Source organism: Corvus cornix, chromosome 1A (assembly GCF_000738735.6).
Source record: "Corvus cornix cornix isolate S_Up_H32 chromosome 1A, ASM73873v5, whole genome shotgun sequence".
In the NCBI taxonomy this organism is placed as follows: Eukaryota; Metazoa; Chordata; class Aves; order Passeriformes; family Corvidae; genus Corvus; species Corvus cornix.
In genome coordinates, this window is record NC_047057.1 from 65,603,742 (window position 1) to 65,623,163 (window position 19,422).

At 50.1% G+C, this 19,422-nt stretch overlaps 1 protein-coding gene across 4 annotated transcripts in view; it reads left to right on the forward strand.

Annotated features, from left to right (window-relative positions):
• The first annotated feature begins 1,168 nt into the window (after nt 1-1,168).
• The window catches only part of WNT7B (Wnt family member 7B), a 94,539-nt gene continuing 76,285 nt past the window's right edge, over nt 1,169-19,422 (forward strand). Inside the window, exon 1 of one of the 4 annotated variants that reach the window (XM_019292761.3) lies at nt 1,169-1,638. In XM_019292761.3, coding sequence (XP_019148306.1) covers nt 1,568-1,638 — 71 coding nt within the window. In that variant the 5' untranslated portion in view covers nt 1,169-1,567. Of the gene's footprint in view, nt 1,639-8,035; nt 8,523-8,673; nt 8,769-8,887; nt 9,120-19,422 lie in introns of those variants that run through there. The other 3 variants (XM_039571517.1, XM_039571519.1, XM_039571518.1) reach the window with 3 other exon arrangements.

The window sequence follows — 19,422 nt, forward strand, 5'->3', positions numbered from 1 at the left end:
TGTTCTCGTGGGCTGGCTGGGTGATGGCAAGGTGCGGACAGCCTTTACTGAGGGAGTCTAAACATGGAACTGCGATTTCACACTGCACCTCTTCAACAACGGCAGCCTGGCTGGCCTTTAAAAGATCCTCTGTTTTCTCCGTCAGGATAGATACTTTACGATGAAGTTGTGTGTTCAGCCTCTTTTGCTTGCTTGTCACTGCCTGCTTTCCTTTCAGCCTTTCCTGGTGTGTTTAGCCGATTCTCTTTGAGAGATGCCTAGAGCCATCTGTGCTGACTGTTGCTACACGTATATGAATGTATGTGTAGGAGAGGGCAGAGGTGCACGAGTTTTTCCGTATCTGTGTAACTCCCTACAGCCCACAGACTTGTATCAGAGTGCTATTTAAGCGTGCGTATGCATGCAAGATCTGTGCCTCCGGACAGGCAGACATTGTATAGTTGACTGGAACAGATAATTCCACAGAATGCAGGAAAAAACTGAGCAGCTCAGAAAGCAGTGAGGAAGAAAAGTAGAAAAAACAGAGAGAAAGAAATGAAAGGAGAAAAAACAGAAAGAAAAGGAAGCCTTGCTCCTTGTTAGTGTCTGAGCACAAAGTGAGGTTTTGTCTCACTGATTAATCTCTCTAGGAGCAGCAAACTGAATATCCTAAACTGGTGTTAGAAGCCAAGTGTATCTGTTTCTCAAAGGAGGAAGCATGTTTTCTTACTGCGGAAAATTATATCAAATTTGGTGGCAGGCATTTTTGTCCAGCAGGGTCAAATGGCCGAAGTGGTCTGGACACACGTTGCCTTTTAGGATACGGAGCTGCCAGCAAGTGCAGCAAGTGGGGATTAACGCCTGCCTCTGTTTGTTTAAAAAGGAGGAGAAAAAAAAAAAAAGAGAGAGAGAGAGAAAAAAGTTTTAACAGTTTCTTTTGCGAAGTCTGTACATTGCAAATCCAGCCGCGTTACCATACTAGAGGAAATGAAAAAATGCTTCGGTTTGAGAGGACGAGTCCTTTATTTCCCTTATTGGATAGGTTTCATGTGTTTTCCCCAACACTCCGGCTTAAGGACATGCCTTTTGAAACACAAACACACGCACAACTCGCACACGCACACACAGATAAGATATGACACATGCGGGGTGGAGGGAAGAGCGGGAGAGAGAGAGAGAAGAGAAGAGAGAGAGAGATCCTCCTACCTGGAGCCATAGATTGCAAGATACGTAGTGTTACCTGGGGAAGTCAGAACAAGTAAAAACAGATTGAACTTCAGGGCTCTATGAGGCAGTTGATCAAGATCAGTGCTTGCTCATTCTCTCCCTCAGACTGTCTGTCTTGGGGTTTTGTTTTACCCTTTTGAGCAGCCCTTTCCATTTTTTCTTCCTCTTTAGCTTTAATATCGGAGCCGGTTTCGGTCACCATGGCTCTGGGAAGAGCTGCCTATCTGCGCGGAGTTGAGTTTTTACAGCTCGGCCAGCTTTGCTCCTGGGTAGCTTCAGCAATGCTCTTGACTGGGATTTAATCGACAAGATCAGTTCGGCTTTTTGTGCGATTTTTATGGCTCAGTCCATTTCCTAGATCATGCACAGAAACTTTCGGAAGTGGATTTTCTACGTGTTTCTATGCTTTGGAGTCATCTATGTCAAATTAGGGTAAGTCCTTGTGCACGACAAATCTCCTTGGCTTTTGGGTCACGTTAGTGCAGAGTTGGGAGAAAAATACTGCAAAGGAGGAAAAAAAAAAAAAAAGGAAAAGAAAAGGAAAGATGTGGTTATTTCTCTCTCCGCCCCCCGAGTGTCCGAGCGCCGGCAGCCCCCCGAAGCACGACCGTGGTTCTCCCCGGTCCCGGGCCATGCCCGGCGGCGGGGCGCTCTGCTCGCCCCGAGCTTGCAGGGAGCCGGTCGCGGGTGATGACGGATCCTTTTATTTTGTACTGCTTAAGCGAACTTAAATATTATCTCTGGCTTGCAGTACCCTCAAAGGAAAAAAAAAGAAAAAGGCAGCCTGACAGAGTTAACTCAGGCGCTGCTGCTGGGACAATAGAGCAGAGCTGAGGTATTAGGCGAAAGGGGCGGGAGGAGGGGAATCCCTGCTCTGAACCTGCGCTCAGGGATTTGGTTTATGCAGGCCTAGACACAATTTGCGTTTCTATCCATCACACGGACGTGTTGAAATTAACTTGACAACTGGTCCGGCTACCTCTGCTCTGGTGCTCCCGGGAAGCCAAGCGGGCTCAGGCGAAGGGACCGGCCCGGGGCCCTGGAGGGTGCGGTGGGGGCTCCCGGGGAGCCCGCTGTTTGCTCCTCGGTGTTTGATCACCCCAATCGAGAGCACGCGGTTATTTTGGTTGCCAAGTTTCGCCCTCTTTCCCTCTGCCTCTCCCCCAGTGCCTGTATGCCCTTATTAATATTGCTCGTCGCAGTAGGCTGACTTGAGTTGAATTTCCACATTCCTGAGCCCCAGCCGAGTCCTTACCTGTCGAGCTACAAACTCTTTAAAGATCCTGTCTTTGCATAGCTGCGGGATTTTTATTTTTATTTTTTTTATGATCAAGAATGCATAAGGTGAGTGGCAATCCAAAAACGCTCGCTTCCCACCTTGAAATCAATACGTGGAAGAGGACGGGGAAGCCAAAGGGCAGCTCCCAAAGGCTTGAGAACGGGCACAGTTCCCCGGAGCGACAAGCAGGCTGGAGCCCGACCAGAGCAGCGGAGCGAGAGGGCAACGGGGAGCGAGGAGCGGCCTGGCCCTGCCCGCGGGGACCCGCCGCCGCGGGCGCTGCTCCGCGCACGATGCGCGCCGAGAACAGCCCCGTCCCCCGTGTCAGGAGCCCAGGCAGCGGCGGGAGGAGGGGGCTGGCAAGGAGAGGGAGGGAATCTGCAAGAGGGAGCACGCCAGAGCCGAGGATTAAGGTTAAACAGAGGGGGGAAGGAATTAATCTGGGCTCCTCGGGGATGAGAGAGGGAGCGGCAGGCTCTGTATACCCCCAGCTCCTGCAGCTGCGGGCAGCAAGGGCAGAGCTGTCCCATTTACAGGGCTCCGGCGAGACCCGGGGGCTGCGTCCCGGGAGTGTTCCCAGCGGGTTGCTCGGCGGACACCAGCCAGGTCGCATCCCTTTGTGTTTGCTTACTTAGGTATTTTTGGCACGGCCCTCGCCCCGCCCCTGCTGCCGCAGGTGCCGCCGCGGTGGCCGGCGGAGCACGGCGCTGCCCCGCAGGCGACCCGCGGAGGATGCGCGGATGCGGAAGGGGCACGGGCGACGCCCTCCGCGCTGCCCCCTACCCTGCCCCGGTGGGGAGCCCGCGTCCGCCCCTGCCCCAGCTGAGGCACATGCCCGGGGGTAGCTCCAAATCCTGACCGCTGGAGACAGGAGGTCTTTTCAGTGCTCTAACCTTTGCGAGGCCAAGTACCTGTGCCGCCCTTTGTCGTAGCTGTGGTCGGCAGCGATGGGCTCTGTCGTCCTCCAGGCTCGGATTGCTGCGAGTTTAGATGTGTAGTGAATTTGTTGAGGCTGTGTATCCATAAATGAAGCGATGACAGGGTACCCTATCTACTTCAATAGTGTGAGGACTTTGTACAGCACACCCCTCACAGAGAGGCAGGCGAGCTCGAAGAAAACGCTTTGCAAAATAAGAGCAATAATACAGCTATTGCTTTCGCTGCGGCGGAAGGGAACAGAGGATTGGGCACTTGTTGCAGTCTGGAAGGCAGATCTCTTTTCGAAATTAATTTTGGCTATTTTAGAAGGGACGCAGAGCAAAAATCACAAAAATGCTGTCGGACTGAGCCTGGAAGTGAAACTGAGCGGACATCAGGAACAGTAAAAGCCTTTGCGGAAACTATCAGATCCATCACCGTGCCTGTAAGGCGATGAGGATACTTCACTTTCTCTGAACAATAGGAGAGAAATTTGCTCTGAGATCCAGGGCTACTTCTGGGCTAGGCATGTGGGGTGCAATTATTTCCTCTTTCATCAGCCACTGGAACTACCATTTTGTTGAAACCATATCCTTTGGGTGTAATGATGCCTTTTCTGGTGAGCTCCTTGCTTTGGAAGGGGGGGAGGGGGGGTGAGGGGGGGTGTGAAGGCAGATAAAACGCAGTCTGTCTTCCAGGGCATTCGGCTGATTTTCAGCGGGAAGGAGAGAGCTGTCGTGTCAGCCACGGCAAAGAGGGGAGGCTTGGCAGGTTGGCTTTTTTTTTCCTTACTGCTGAGCACGTCTTCGTGTCTGAATAAAACGTGCTAAAAGCTCCACTTTCGGTGGCAAACATGACACCGAGGGGAGAGAAAATAACGCAATACAGAAACTGTTGGACGGGCCGGGGTGTGGCATGGGGTGACATGGCAGGGTCCCACAAAAAACCCACTATCTTCTCCAGGTAGGAGGAGAGAGCAGGGTCCCACTCAGGTAGTCCTCCCTCTCGGGGATCTTCCGTTGTTTCCGTGTCTATTTCCGGTCCCCCAGTTTGCTGGAGAAACAGGCGTGAGGTGAAGCATCCCTTAATATTTCTGTCGATTACATTTCCAGGCACTGAAGCGTAAAGCATCTGCAGCCCCGCTAACTCCATTTAACCCCTCGCGAAAACAGGTCACATCAAATACTGACCTCAGGCAGGACTGAAACAGAAATATTTCCTGCCAAGATCACAGAGCATTCGGGTACCGTTTAATTAATAAATACGTCAGAAATTAAAAGTCACAGCAGCACCACAGATGCAAATCACAGCGGAAGGTCTGGGGATGAGTGATGTGTCTTTCAGAAAGATGGAGTCGAGGACAATACCCCGCTCAGAGATCTGGGGGCAAACCCCACCCTTTTCCTCTTTATTCTGGAGGAAAAGAAGGGTGACAGCCAGGCAGCTCCAAAGGGAGCGGGGAAGATCCCCTTTCCCCGCGGGGAGAAGGTCACGGTGCGGTTAGAGGGATGCGGGAGGCGGGAGCTGGCGCTGCCCAAGGGAGCAACGAAAGGTGTCGGCACCCCTTTGGGAGGCGGCGGGGACGCTTCTTCCGTGCCCATCCGAGCTGAGGGCGCACAGAGCTACGGACGTCGGGGACCCCGGCCCATTCTGGGAGGGCGGGAGCACGCCGCGCCCTCTCGGGACTCCCAGGGACGCTGCGGCGGGGAACGGGACAGCCGGTCCCACTCGCCTCTCCTGCGTCGAAGTTCGCCTTGGCTTTGCGGCGTTTTCGGTAAAGGCCAACGAAATCCCGCTGTCCTCGCCGTCCTCGGGGCTGTCCAGCCGCGGGGAGCCCGCCCGGGTCGGCCCTGTCCCCCCGGCCCTCGGCAGACAGCGGCCGGAGCTCAGCCTCGGCGGCGGGCAGCACGTGGAGCTCTGGGAGCTCCGGCGAGGCCCCGAGAGGAGACCCGCGCGATTTATGCCCGGAACGCCGGAAGGTGCGGCCGCGGCCCGGGGCTGCCTGGCGCCGTCCCGCCGGCGGGACCATACGCTCCGCGGCCCCTCCACGGGCACCTGCCGTTGTGCTGCCGCCACCGCCTTCCCTGCCCTCCCATCGGCCAGACACCGCTCATTCTGAGACTCATTGTTGCCTTCTTTCCTCCGGCACTGGTCTTGGAGCTCGGTGAGGTACAAGGAACGCGCGGTTCCTCCCAGAAAGGACTCGGTGTGTTGCCCGCCTGGCGCACCTTCCCGGCTTCCGACGTGCCCTTCTTCCGGACCGTCCCCAGGCTTAGGGTAAAAACGGAACCGCGGCTGGGAATAGATGGATGACAGGGAAAAAAAAAAAAAAAAGCAAATAGTTTATTAGTGCCTGCCCGCCTGTAGTGTCGGCAACTATTTCAGTGTCATTCTGCCCCCATTTTGTCCAAAATACACCTGTTTGTGGAAAAAAAAAGTGACAGATACTGAAGTGCCCATATTAGACGTTACCGACAGCACCTCTCTTCCGGTGTGACGTTTTATTGAAGGGAATGTTTTCGTCTTCAATCAGCAAAATGAATGTGGTTCTCGCTACCCCGGCTGACATACGTATAGAAACCATTTGGATGGAATTTACAAGGTTATTCTCATCATCATCATCATCATAATCGTCATTCTCCTCCTCCTCATCATCATTCATCATCAGTAATTTTTTGGCATAATAACCGGCCCCTGGTTTTAGAATCAAAACTAACTCCCCGAAGAGAAGCTGCAAGGCTTGGTTTCTTTATACGACTTTTCTTCCCCTACACAACACATCTGTGGATAAAGTCAGTTTCGACCTGAAAATTAGAAATTGGCAAACCGTCTTCGTTTCAGCTGGAGTGGGTCAAACTTTGCCAGCACAAGTCCGAAATTTTCCAGTGCCAACATTTACTTTGCATTTTTACAGTTCGCTCTCCCCCTCCCTTTTCCTCCCAGGCACATCTTTAAAAGCAGAGGCACATTTAAAATACCTATCCGAAGCGGAACAAATGCTGGAAATAAAACATTCAAAGTGGCTACTCGTTCTCCTGGTTTCACGTTTAGCAGAGTTGCCCCAGCTCCATGTCTAGCAGGAGAAAGGGCACTGCAGGAGATATACATCTCTAACTCTTTTGCTGTATATACACTCGCACGCACACTTACAGAAATATAAATACGACCATTTTAGAATCCTAAATAATTATAAATAAGACGGTTCTGGAATCGTTGAAAGGCTTAAGCTTCCGTCTCTTGTTAATCGAGATCAGCGTTTCTCCAAAGGATGTTGACTGCCCCAACGTCTGGGCTGACATTGCAGATGAAAGTGGTTAAAGCAACCAAACCCCGAGAAGATATTCATCGCATATTGAGTGGCATACAACGTTTTTGCACCAGTTCTGCAATTCCCATTCCATCTGAGTGAATATTTCGTTGTGTCGCGGAGACAGCTGCACCCGTTCTGGGACTGGTTAACTGGAGGAGTTGCTACCAGGGTGTTTGGTAGAGCTCTTAGCCAAGACATCTTCTTCAGTCATTAGGCAATTAACCTGAGACGAACATTTACAGACCGAGGGCACTTCGGAGCCTGGTTGTTGCTCATTTCAGCTGCATTTGGGTTTAATTGTCTTCGGTGGCCGTTTCTCTTTCGGGGTTCGTTTTCAATCTCCAGCCCCGGTATCTGCAGCGCACATCTTTGCACCATCGCTCTCAGCACTTCCGAAATGAAGGACAGACGCCCAACAATGCAGAGGAAGAGCGACTGTCTCCTGCACGACTGGGGCTGCTCGGGGCGAAGGGCTCCCGCCCGCCGGAGCGGGAAGGGTCGAGCATCTCTTGGCCGCGGGGCGCGGCGGTGCCAAAGGGGCAGGAGTCGCTCGGCTCGGGGGGAAGGTGGGGGAGAGGCAACTAACCTGCCGGGAAACGTCTCTTCTCGGAAACGAGAGAAGGAGAGGGAAGAGCGGAGACGAAAGCTCTTCCTGCGGGAGTGGCGAGAGGTGTGGGGAGTCGAGAGCCGCCGGCAGCCGCCCCCCGCTCGCTCCCTACAGCGGCTGTTCCACACTAGTCCTTTCCTTCCCTGCTCTCACGCGAAACCCAATCTCGCCGGGAAGCCACGAGTGTGCATGTCTTTATTTCTCACTCAGTCAAGCTAGGACTACATATGCGTCCCTTTTTTCTTGCGTTGCTCCTGAAATCGAAGCTTAATTTTTAACATCGGGGGGACAACAACAGCCAAACCCCCGCCGAGGCTGGAGGGAAGGCGTAACCCTTCGGTGGAACCGGGACAACCGGCCACGATAAAGCAATTAACTGAGAGCGGAGTTGGGAGCTGCCAGCTCGTTCAGGCTCTCTCTCAGGACGAGCTAAGGGTGCCACGGCAGACGCAGGGAGCTCGCAGCCCACCGAGCAGTGGAGGGGGAGTTAAAAATGCCCCATGGAGCGCGGAAAGGAGCGCTTGCCGGGCGAGGCGTACGGAGAAGGCTCAGCCAGGGAGCACGGATTCATTGCAGCCCGGGCTAGATCAGTGTCTTTCCATTGTCATCCTCCCCTTAAAAAAAAAAAAAAAAAAAAAAAAAAAAAAAAAAAGAGGGAGAGAAAAAAAGTAGGCGGATTGCAGTGACTGACTGCCCAATGGCAGCCCCGGGTCTCAGGAGAGTTACAGAGAGAGAGAGAGAGGGAGAGAGAGAGGCACTTTCTGCCATCCAAATCCCTTAAACCATCCTCATTCCAACACAAGAACCCACTGTAACAACTTCCAACCACTGAGACATGACAGGCAGGAGCCCAGAGGCAGCAGCAACAGCGAGAGCAGCAGCAGCAGCAGCAGCACACATTCTGCACAGGGAGCAGCATTAGCACCAGGGGAATACTACACACAACAATACAAACAAACAAACAAACAAACAGACAAAGCCCCCCCAAGCCCAAGGGACTGGATTCCAACTCAGATTCAAGCCACAGCTGACACCAAAAAGGGTGGGGAATTACGACCAGGGGGGGCCAGAAAGGAATAACCAAGGAAGCGAACTCAAGAGTGTAAACGGGATTCAGCCATGATCCTTTTTTCATCTCGCAGTGTGTTACTCTCAGTGTATTACCCTCAGATTTTCCTCATCCTTACCAGTGGGAGTTACCTGTAAGTGATCCAGATTTTTTTTTTTTTTCAAATACTGTTTGCAATGCCCCCGCTAGCAGCTACCTAGGGGCAATGCGCAGAGCGAGCAGAGGGAGCCGGGAGAAGCCAGCACGGGCGGCAGCTCCGTGCGGTGCGTGGTGGTGAGGATGGTGGTGGTGGTGGCGGCGGAGGAGGAGGAGATGCTGTGCTGGTGGCGGTGCTGGCGCTGCTGGTCGGACCCCGCCGGGGGAAGGGACGCACCGCCAGGTAACTCCCGGGGCTGCCCCGCCGGGGAGGCCGGGGCCCGGCGTGCCCGCAGCGGGGGCGGCGCACCTGGGAGGGCGGCGGGGCAACGGGACGCGGAGCGGCCGGCGTCTCCCCTGGGGACTCCGACCCCGACTCCTCCTCCTGCCAAACCGGAGATGGGCATTGCTTCGCGCCCGTCGGGGGAAGGCTGTTTGTGTGCGGAGATCCCGGGGAGCGCGGGGCTGCCGCAGCCGGCGGCGAGCGCCCAACCCCGAGGCGCTCGTCGACCGGCTGCTTTCGCTCCGGAGGGATCTCCAGTCCCGCAGTTAGAGCTGGCTCCAGGACCTTTTCCTTGCGAGGAAGGGGGTGGAGGTAGGGGTGGGGGAAATGAGAGTCGGTGGGTGGGACTGCGAGGAATTTCGGTCTCTTTTTAAAATATCTGTATCTGTATCTATCGTTGCGGTGGATAAGACGCGGCTGGGCTAGTCCGCGCGGGCTGCGGAGAGAGTGTCCGCCGTCGCTCTCCTGCAGGTCTCCCGGCAGGTCTCTGCGCCCGCCGGCCGCCGCGTTAGGGTGGCGGGGGTGGTGAGCCGGGGTCCCCGCGCCGGCCGGAGGGGAGCCGGGCCCGTCCGGGGCTGCAGCCGGAGTCCGGAGGGGCTGCCGGGGAACTGTCAAGGGCTTCTGCTCTCCTGCACTCCGGAGGAGACCCGACCGCGCCGCGGGGCAGCCGTGCGGAGAGGAGGGCGCTAGGGGCGGCAGGTACCCGGCGGAGGGAGCCGGTTTAAAATCGGGGAGCCTTCTCCCTCCCTTGAGCAGCTCCCCAGTCCCGGGGGTACGGCAAGAGTCTCGGTGCCGGAACGCGGGGATCGGGCCCGGGAGAGCTCTGGGGCGGTTCGGAGCCTGCCCAGGCTGCCGGGGCTGCGGCAGAGGGGTTCACCTCTGTCGGTGATGGGGAATCCCACCTAGGCATCCCCGGTCCCGCATTTATCTCGGCTGCCGGGGCCGGATGGATTTCCCTACTCTCCCACCCCCATGCCGACCTCAGTTTTTTGTGCCCCGACGGATGCAAATTTGAGGTCCTATCCCTGAACTATATGTGGATTAATATGTATGTGGGGTTTTTTCTCTGTAAGCGTGCACAGGAACACATGCACATAAACAAGTACGTGTGTTCCTCTGTGTGTGTGTCCGTCTATTTTCTGTGGGCTATGGAAAAAACATATCCCACCGCTATGGGAGAAAAGTAGGAATAAACACACCCATAAAAAGAAACTAAAAGCCTATTTCTGCATTCTTAATTCTTAATGAAATGCACATGTCTTGGCCACCGATTTTTAAAAGCACTTAGATTTATGGAAGCACGTTAGATCAATTCAGCCAGAGCCGCCTGTTTCTGTTCACAGGAGGGATATGTCTGCTGCGTAGGTGACCAATAGCTTGTAAAAAAGCTTGCCGTGCTATCTTTAGTTGGTTGGTTTGTTTTATTTATTTTTTTTTTTTTTAGACAGGAGGAAGGAGTCGTAATAAATAAATAAATACACCCTTTTAATATAAGCGTAGCCATATTTTTCTCAAAACCGTAGGAAATTACTATCCTACCAAGTTTTCCTTCTATAAATAGTTCAAATCTTAAAACAAAAGTTTTCAACCGCACACCAGATGCTGGGATGCTGGCGGTTTCCCTTGCTGTGTGACATAATTATAAGGTCCGAAAGCAAAAGCTATAGAAGTATAATAATAATACTAAGGCGACTGCTGAGGGGAAACACAAGGGAAGCAATGCCTGCTTTATTTAAAGCCAACTGCTTGGGGATCTTTTGAGCGCTGCCCCGCGACAATGAGAAGTTGTGGTGGATAAATAATGCTCTCTCGCCTTTCCCTGGGCCGTCCCCAGTTCATCCCCTCCGCTGCAGGTCACTCGGAGCTGGACCCGCGGAGCCGCAGCGGAGGTGCCTATTGCAGCCCAGCAGAGCAGAAGCGAAAGGGATCAGGAGGTGAAACCCAACAAAGCGGAGCCCCAAAGCGACGCGCACCTCCCTCCATCCATCACTCCGGAGGGACGGAGCAGGCTGCTTTCCCGGGGAGAAAGCAGCGCGCGGGGCCAAGGGGGACAGGGTGCCTGGGACCCGAACCCCCCGCTTCCCCTCCACGCCACCCCTGGCCCCAGCCCCCGGCCACACTTGCTCCGTCTCCGCTGTGTCCCCCCCATCCTTCCCGCAGAGCGGGAGCAGCTGCGGGAGAGCTGGGCGGGCTGCGGTGCTTCGCCTCACTCCTTGTAGGAAGTGAAAAGAAAGAGGAGTTATTTCAGTGCTTAATGGAGAGCAGCCTATTGAACTTGTGGTGTTTGTCTGGTGTATAAATATACTTCTCTGGCTTACTAATGGTAGCTTTTGAAGATTAAAGCATAGTAGAGCCTGTTGGAGCATTATCTACCGGTGTCTGTTTCTGCTACCTTCACTCTCCGGACTCCGGAGGGAAGGATGCTTCCCAAGCTGCTATTTAGTGAGCTCTCAGGGACTGTCAATGGTTACGGTAATTTTCCCCGAGATCTCTATCATCTTTTGGCTATGGGAACGACTCATTGGCTTCTGCATTGCTGCTCCTTCAGGGATAGAGGGGGCGAGTTTCAGCGGGCGAGCAAACGGAGTGCGGGGTGTCCATGCTCAGTCACTCTTGGTGCGGGGAATGCAGGCCGGGGGCGATGGGATGCTGCCCTGTTATTCTGCGACAAAACCTGTCAAGGAGAAATCCCATCGTCATGAAATGGGGTTTTCAGAATGGATAAGGCAATGGTGAAATGAAATGAAACGGGCACCACACCTCAGTGTCTGGTGTGCAATAGCTGGGAAGAAAGTTAAATTTTAGTCAACTACTTCCAAAATTAAAGAACCAACTCCTTTATAAAATTGATTTCTATATTGTAAGTGTGCTATCTGATAAAGTAATCTTCTTCAGCGTGCTTGCCTGGTAGCCTTTGGCCTGCTGAGGCACTGTGAACATTTTTACAACCAGAAGAAATGTGTCTGACTCTCTGAAAAAGAAAACTGACTGTGGCTCCAATAGCGGATGCATTTTAATGCTGGATATATTTTGGTAATCCAATTCAATATTTAAAGTATAAGGCTGCCATTAAATAATATTGGTGTAATTAGTATAAATATCTAAATGCCAGGATTATGTAGAACACTGCCACTGTTTCTTGCAGTGCATGTGGGAGTGTGCATGTGTCTGTACACATACACATATTTAGCTGCTTTTAAAGGTGGTGCACATCCATTTTCCATTGGTGCTCCCCTTTCACTGTTCATCTTCTTTAGGGCTGGATGCATTCACCAGCAACGTGAGAGTCGGTTCTTAAGAAGTTTATTTCGGGGATTATCTGCTGGCACATAGACACAGTTAATTCAGTTATCTTGCTATAAAGTGATTTGGAATAATTCATAAGAGAGAGTGTGTGTATGTAGTAATAGCAGCACAAATCTCCAAAGCAGATATGTTTTCTAACACCATAACACAACAAATCATTTATATTGGTGAGTTGATGTCACTGCTTGGTTAGGAAATGTAGAGAAAGAAAAATCCTCTGCATGTTTTGCATTTGTTCTGCTGGTTCTTCCACATCCTTACAATTCCATATCCTTAACAACAGGGCTTCTTCACACTTGTGGGAAGCAGATTAGAAGGAATGCAGATTGTTTGTATGCCTACAGGAAAGTGGTCATGCCTAATCCATAAAGATTAGGACTGCTGGAGAGAGTCCCTGGAGTTTGCCTCCTAATCTGTCAGTGCCGGAGGGAGCTGCACAGGCAGAGAACAACCCAGCTGCTCTGTGAGGCAGAGCCTTCAAAGGGACAGTGGGCACAGCTTCACCTGCAATGCCAGCCGGTGTGATTGATGCTCCCACTTTAGCTGGTGCAGTCAGGGTTACACAGGCCTGGCCCACTCTTCTAATCCTGGTTAGATCAGGGCAGGATTAAGCTGACTGTTACGGGAATGGGTTTGTCTCTGGCTCAGTCACTGAGCTGCATGTAAATCCATCATTTCCCTGCTTTTACACCTTGTACATTTTATAACTGAGACTTTAGGGCAAGCTTGCTCTCTCAGCCTCTAGTTATGCAGTATACAATGCCCAAGGAGAGTGCTGTTGAGATCCTTAGATTCTCCTTTGACGTGGTACTGTAATAATGATCCTCTCTAAGAGGATTTGGAATAGGACTTCCTTCCACTTTACCATCCCTCGGCGATGTATTCGCTTATAGGCAGAACAGGTGAATCCAAAGGGTATCAAGTATTTTCAGGCTCATCTAAAGCTAATGCTTTTGCTCAGCAGAAAAGATAAAAGATATTTTTATGCTGAACCACCATAAGCTTGGCTTACCTGCCTAAGACAGGATATTTCCATGTATTGAAGCAGCTACACAAAGACGGGAGAATAATTGTGGTATGATTTCTTGGTAGCTCTAGAAGGTAAAGTCCAGCATTTCACTGTGAGACCCAGAATAAAATTCCCTGTCTAAAACCAGAGAGCTCTGGTAAATCTGTGGCTGGCCACTCCTCTCCCTGCCAAGGTGTAGCTCAAGCACTCAAATCCTGAATATCCTTGAATCCAAATGCATTTGGATGAAGACAACTCTCTCAATCCTTTGAAACAATCAGGTTCCAGAAATTAGATGTTTAGCACGCCTTGAAATTGAAAAAAAAAAAATTACTTTAGAAATTATAAGGAAAGGTGACAGCACCCAGAATGTGTAGGACGACAGCATGGAATTAGTACATATGTTGGGTTACTAACATAATATAAAAAGTGGGTACAAAGCAATATGAAATATTCAGATGAATAGGTAAGATTGAATAGAGATATGTTTGCGTATTAAACACCCAACAAGGCTAGACCTCAGAAGAGAATTTAAAGAGCTAAACAAAATGACCTGCAATTATACAGTTAGACTGACAAACACCTTTTTTGCAATGGGAAAAACATACCATGTGTACCTGGCAATATAGCATGCTGAGGGTAGAATGGTGTCATGGGCTTTCTCAGTGCACAGGACTGTGTAACTGGGGCTGAAATGCACAGAGCCTCCTAACCCCAAAATACGGTTTAACCCTCTAGTCCTCCCAAGTTACCCCAAGCAACAAAAACCTGGGACCAGCTGTAGATCAAAGGAGCTCTACAGTCGTGCCGACACCATGCATTACAGAGCTGGTTAATGTTGCAAGCCCAATTTCTTCAGCCCACAACCTTTGCATGTTGTTTTACCCTCAGTGGACTCTCACTGGCGCCTTTCATGGCTGCTGGCAAAGCACATCTACCTGTTAATTACCTGACAGATAAGTTTTTGCAACTCCAGGTTCGCCTGTCTGCTTGGTTCTTCTCATTATTTTTGCTCTTTCCCCCTTGATGCTCCACTGCCCTTCTGTAGAGCATCTCTCCTGCCTACCCCAGGTCTGTAACTTGCGTAGTGTTACAGTAAAACTCTACATGGAAGGGTTCTGTGAAAACCAGACAGGCCTCTCTCTGTGAGAACCATGACTGAAAAGCAAAATCTCCATGACTTTTTTGTTCTGGAATTGTGCCATGCACATGTGAATACCCTGTCAATGAGCTGAAGAAACTTGTCACCAAAAGCTTCAGGATTACAAGCCCAGAATTATGTAGGAGGATAAGAAAGTCCAGGAGTGTAGGCGCAGGAGTACTCTGGAAGAAAAGACAAGGAAGGCATGTTTCTGGAGAATGTCTTTCAGTCTTTTAAGGGTTATTAGAACCCTCTCCTCTTTTACTGTCCCTTCAATCCTCCCCCAAATGTAGAAGGATATATTTTCTCTCCATTGTGGAGAGTTGTGCAGGACTTGCTGTTTACTTCTTGCCAAGACAATTCCTATGTATTTGTATTTGCTATAACACATGCCTAAGGAACATATACTGCTCTAGCAAAAATGGAAAGAAATTCTAGATACAGAGACCTAAATATTTGCTCAGTAAGTTTTCCTATCCATATGCATTTCTATGACTTCTCCCTTTCATTACTGCCAACATGTTTTTAGGACAAAACTTTAGATAACACGTTGAGTTGTTTTTTCTATGCTTTCCTCTTGGGCTTTCTTTCTAAAAGTCAGTTTTCCGGATGGAGCTGAAAGTTCACTGCCTTGTTCAGTTCTAATGGAGTATGGGGATGTTTTCTGAAGTTAAGATAGTTAAGGCCAAGAGTTGCTCTTCACATAAAAACATCTTTCTTCCACTAGGAGCTGACAGCAAGATGATTATCACCTACTAATTATTTTACAGCAAATCATAGATTCTCTAGAAGATCTCAAGACAGAGTAAATCAGAGTGTTATTGTATCTTGTTTTCCTGGAAATAATTTTAATAGCGCATACAGTTTGTACCCGTATCGCTGTTACGGTTTTGAACATTTATTTTTGTTTCAGTGGATCAGATTTCCCTTAAAAAAGGATAAACTTCACGTTTATGCAAAAATCCCACTTAATCATCATGTTGACAGTCTTTGTTTCAGCTCTTTGTCCAAGGTCAGAAATCACCCTGAGTTCCTAATAAGGAGAAAAAGGACATCCAGTGGTACAGCAAGTGTGCAAGTGAGGGTGGAAGTGAGGGTCAGGTGTTTGATAGGTGGCAGAAGAATTTCCCCCATGTAGCGGCGCCAAGTTCACTGGTTCCTGCACATTCCAAATGTTTTATTTGGAGTACAGCCACACTGTTACTAGGCAGTGGCACCACTTTCAAACCTGATGGAACTCTGTGGACGTTACTGTCAGATTTGTGATGCAAAAGTAATGCTGGCAAGTTGCATCTCACCTGCACGTACTTGGAATGCACAACCGAAGGCATTTGAAATAATTTCATTCTGGATGGCCATCACTGTGTAGCATTTTAGCAAGCTCTTATATCTTGTCCTTTAAGCACTAAGGACCTAAGGCTTCTCTCCTCTGAGGCCATATCCACAGCTCAGCAAGCTAATAAAGCAGGAGTGACTCTGCTGCAGTCAATGGAGTGACTCAGTGCAATCAAGAAGAGTACCAAACAGAAAGTCAGCACCAGCCTTGTTCTTACAGTATCCTTTTGAATGCAGCCTTGGCACAGGCTCCCATTTTATGCAATTTATAGGGAATCTGGCCATAGTTCACAAGAACATACAGCGAAGACAATATTGATAGGAGGCCATGCCAGACAAACCCCAAAATCAGTTCCACGGGCCACTGAAAGAATCATGGCCTTTGGAATCAGCAAGGCCAGACGTAAGTCCAAAACCTTATTTAATTTTTTGAGGGGAAAAGCACATCAAAAACCTTGCAGCATTTGCTGTTGCGTGAGAGGTATAGCAGAGCATCCCAGGCTTCAAAGCTGGAAGTAAGCATAAGCCAGAAAGATATAAACCACTATCTGCATGCAATAGGGCCTGGGAAATGTTTTGAGTTGTATCTAATTTAAAATCTTAAAGTGCTGCAGTACTGGGACTGGATATCATATCCACCTTCCTAGTCTGGCTGAAGTGAGACATAATTATCAAATGTGACTACTATTTAATAATAGTTTCTTTCATTCAAGGATTGTAAGTCAATTAATCCTACCAGTATTCAAGTGAATTTGGCAAGGATCATTTCCCTCACTGCTGGGGTAGAATGCAGCAGCTGCTGTGCAGCACCCAGCAGAGCTGTATGGACATGCAGGACCAGCACCAGTCCTGACATTCCTGGCAGCAAGGCAGGAAAGCATCTGAAAAAGCCCAAGCACATCTCTAATTGATCTGGACCCTAGCCAGGGCCAGTCTCTCTAAAGATTGCACTTTCCCATGGTGGGTTTCACTCTGTGTTGAAGACAGGAACAGTCCGAGACTGGGCTAGTGTCTGAGATGCTGAATAGCAGTATCGTGACTTCTGCCTGCCTCAGTTTCCCACAGCTTTAATAGGGCAATAACAGCACTGGCAAGACTTGAAGGTAGGGGAGGGGCAGGAGAGCAAGAGCTGCCACAGCATTTTGGAAAGAGAAAATGCAGCGTAAGTGCTGCGTCATTACTTTCAGTGACTCTGACCACAAGCAGCAAAGACGGCGCGATTGCGTCTCATCTGAAACACGGCATCGCCGTCGCCCTCTTCACCACCATGCCAAGCATGCCCTCGGGGAGAGGTCGGGGAAAGGGCTGCTCACCAAAGTCATGAGCGTCATTTCTGACAGTGCCTTCTCCTTCCCTGGGAGCCAGACAGCCACTGTGGGCAGTGTGACACAAGACTTGGCCTCAGAGAGCTGCTGGCCTTGGGGTATGAGGTGGCCGCTGGCGTGCTGGGCATCAGGCAGGACATGGTTAAGGGAGTGCTGAAGGGAATGGCCACATCTCTCATGACTCCTTTGGCTGCTCGCCAGGGAGCCATGTGACTCCTTGGTCAAAAGAGTCCTCTCAACCATGAGACACTTTTTTTCCCCCTCTGGTTGTACCTTTTCTTTTCTGAAGTTAAAAGAAAACAAAACATACCCACAAAACTTTCCACATTAAAGTTATATTGTAGTCTGATGACTCAGGGTGAGAGATTCAAGGGGAATGAAGAGGAAGGGAAACATTCCTGAATCAGATCTGTTGTGCTGAGCCTTACAGAAAAGGATGATTTTGCTGGATGGAGAACAGCTCTGCTGCAGCACAGTGAGCAAGAAGCAAAGGATGGGACTTAAATCCCTTCCCTGCTGCTGTGGACTACTGCTAAATCTCTCAGGGTAGTTTCAAACCCAGTGGACTTTGACGCTATCGAGAGGGCTGAGGGTGGAAGCACAAATAAATATGGCCTCATCTGATTCACAGTAAATTACTTGTTCTCCACTCCCATGGCCTAAAGAGTACATCAACTAGCTTTACAGTTTTTGCTTAGCTTTTTTTTATTGGCACTGCCCACGATAATTAGATTGGCACATCCCTAGTAGACTCCCTGGAGTCTTTTATTCCTCTGCCTACTCTGTCTCTGGGGAGCTTTGCCCAGGGTAGGTGCTTCTGAGGGGAGGGATGGGGTCAGGTTATTGTTGTTAATGTCACTCTGGTTATGTTGTAAAAGATGTATCAAAGAGGAAGTTCTTGCACTATGACCTAAAGGTCATCAGACTCTGGATTAGGCTAATCTCTAAAAATTTGTTCCCCAGACAGATCCTTTTGACCGAGAGTAATTTACCTCTAGGCATGGAGCTTTGTCATGTGTTTTATGATCTTCATTGTTCCAGAGAAGCTCCACAGCCCTGGCAGAGGTTTGTTCTGTCTTCTCTTGCTGGGCCATGATCCACTAATTGTTGTGTTGAGGTTAGGCTTCACACCTTGAACTAAGGATGAAAGAGAGCAGGGAAGATGAGCAGGACTTGCATGCAGTGGTGATGTGAGCAGCACAGCCTCACCCGGACACATGCTGTCGATTTTGAAGTCAGTATGCTGTTTTCATGGTCACAGCACTTTGGAAGTCATACAGTCTGCATCTCACTGTGCCTTTGTCCTCTCTTAGGAGCAAAAGGGCAAAACATTTTGAAAATTGCCAGCCAAGAAATTTTCCAGGCCTGTTAGTCTCTTTGGGACTCTTGCAGGCTGCACTGAGTGGTTGGAAAGGCTGTGGATGGAGAGTGCAAGTTCAGGGATGTCCATGAGCCAGTAACACAGAATGCAAGCTGTGCCAGGGGTGTGGAGGTGCAGGACAGGATTTAGAAACAACAGCTTGCTCCTTCCTTTGTAATCCCCAAATGCAGACATGCTTCTGAGCAGAGCCAAGGTAGCCTCTTGGTGTAAATACTCACTTTTAAGGAATGCACTTAAAACAAGCATGTGTGGCTGGCCCTGTGTGCTCCTCTCCTCTCCCCACCCCAGCTAGGCAGTGTGCTAAAGCCAGTTCCTTAGCAACAAGACTTGGCAGGTGGCACCTGATGATGTAATTGTGCCCCTGGGCCATTAGGAGTCATGAGGTGCAGCCAGATGCTCCTGATCTGTCCATGGGTGTGATTTTTTGTCAAGTGTCGTCTTACTGCAATTAGGAAATTCGTTCAGTTTGGGTCAAGTACTTCTGTTAGGGTGCTCTTCACACCTAACATGTGTTGGCATGGGAGAAATGTGTGGACGTCCAGGGCTGAGGGGTGTTCCTCCAACTAACAGGGAAGAGATCCTACTTCTCACCACTTTGATCTCCACTTATTTCCAAATCCGGACTTTCCCTTCAGAAAGACCCACTAACCTGAGCATTGATTCAGGTGCAAATAATGAAGTGGCTCCCTTGGACAAGATGCTCCATTTTGTATGTAAGAGATGAGGAGCCTTCTAAGAGTTTGCCACTTTTGCTTCCTGGGATTTCCATTTTGCAATAAGGTCTTTTAATTCTTAAATATATGAGGGCCATGCTGCAGGGGAGATCAAATGACAGTTCCTTTTTGCAGTTTGAAAACACCTTGCTGTTCCAGGCTTTCTTGCCTTGCTGTCTTGGTGTGGAAGCTAGGGGTTGAATCAGTCACACCTTCATATTAAAGACTTGGTGTAGCAAAGTCCAACAGACAGTGACGTGTTCTGGCTGTCATGGAGGTGAGTAGGAAAGGGGGGCCTCCAGTGAATTGCGGAGTTTGTTCTCTGTGTCTTTCCTTGGGCAGAGCTGTCGGTGCCTGCCATGTTTGCTGCAGTGCTGTAGGAGATAAGAAATGAGGTAGTCAAGA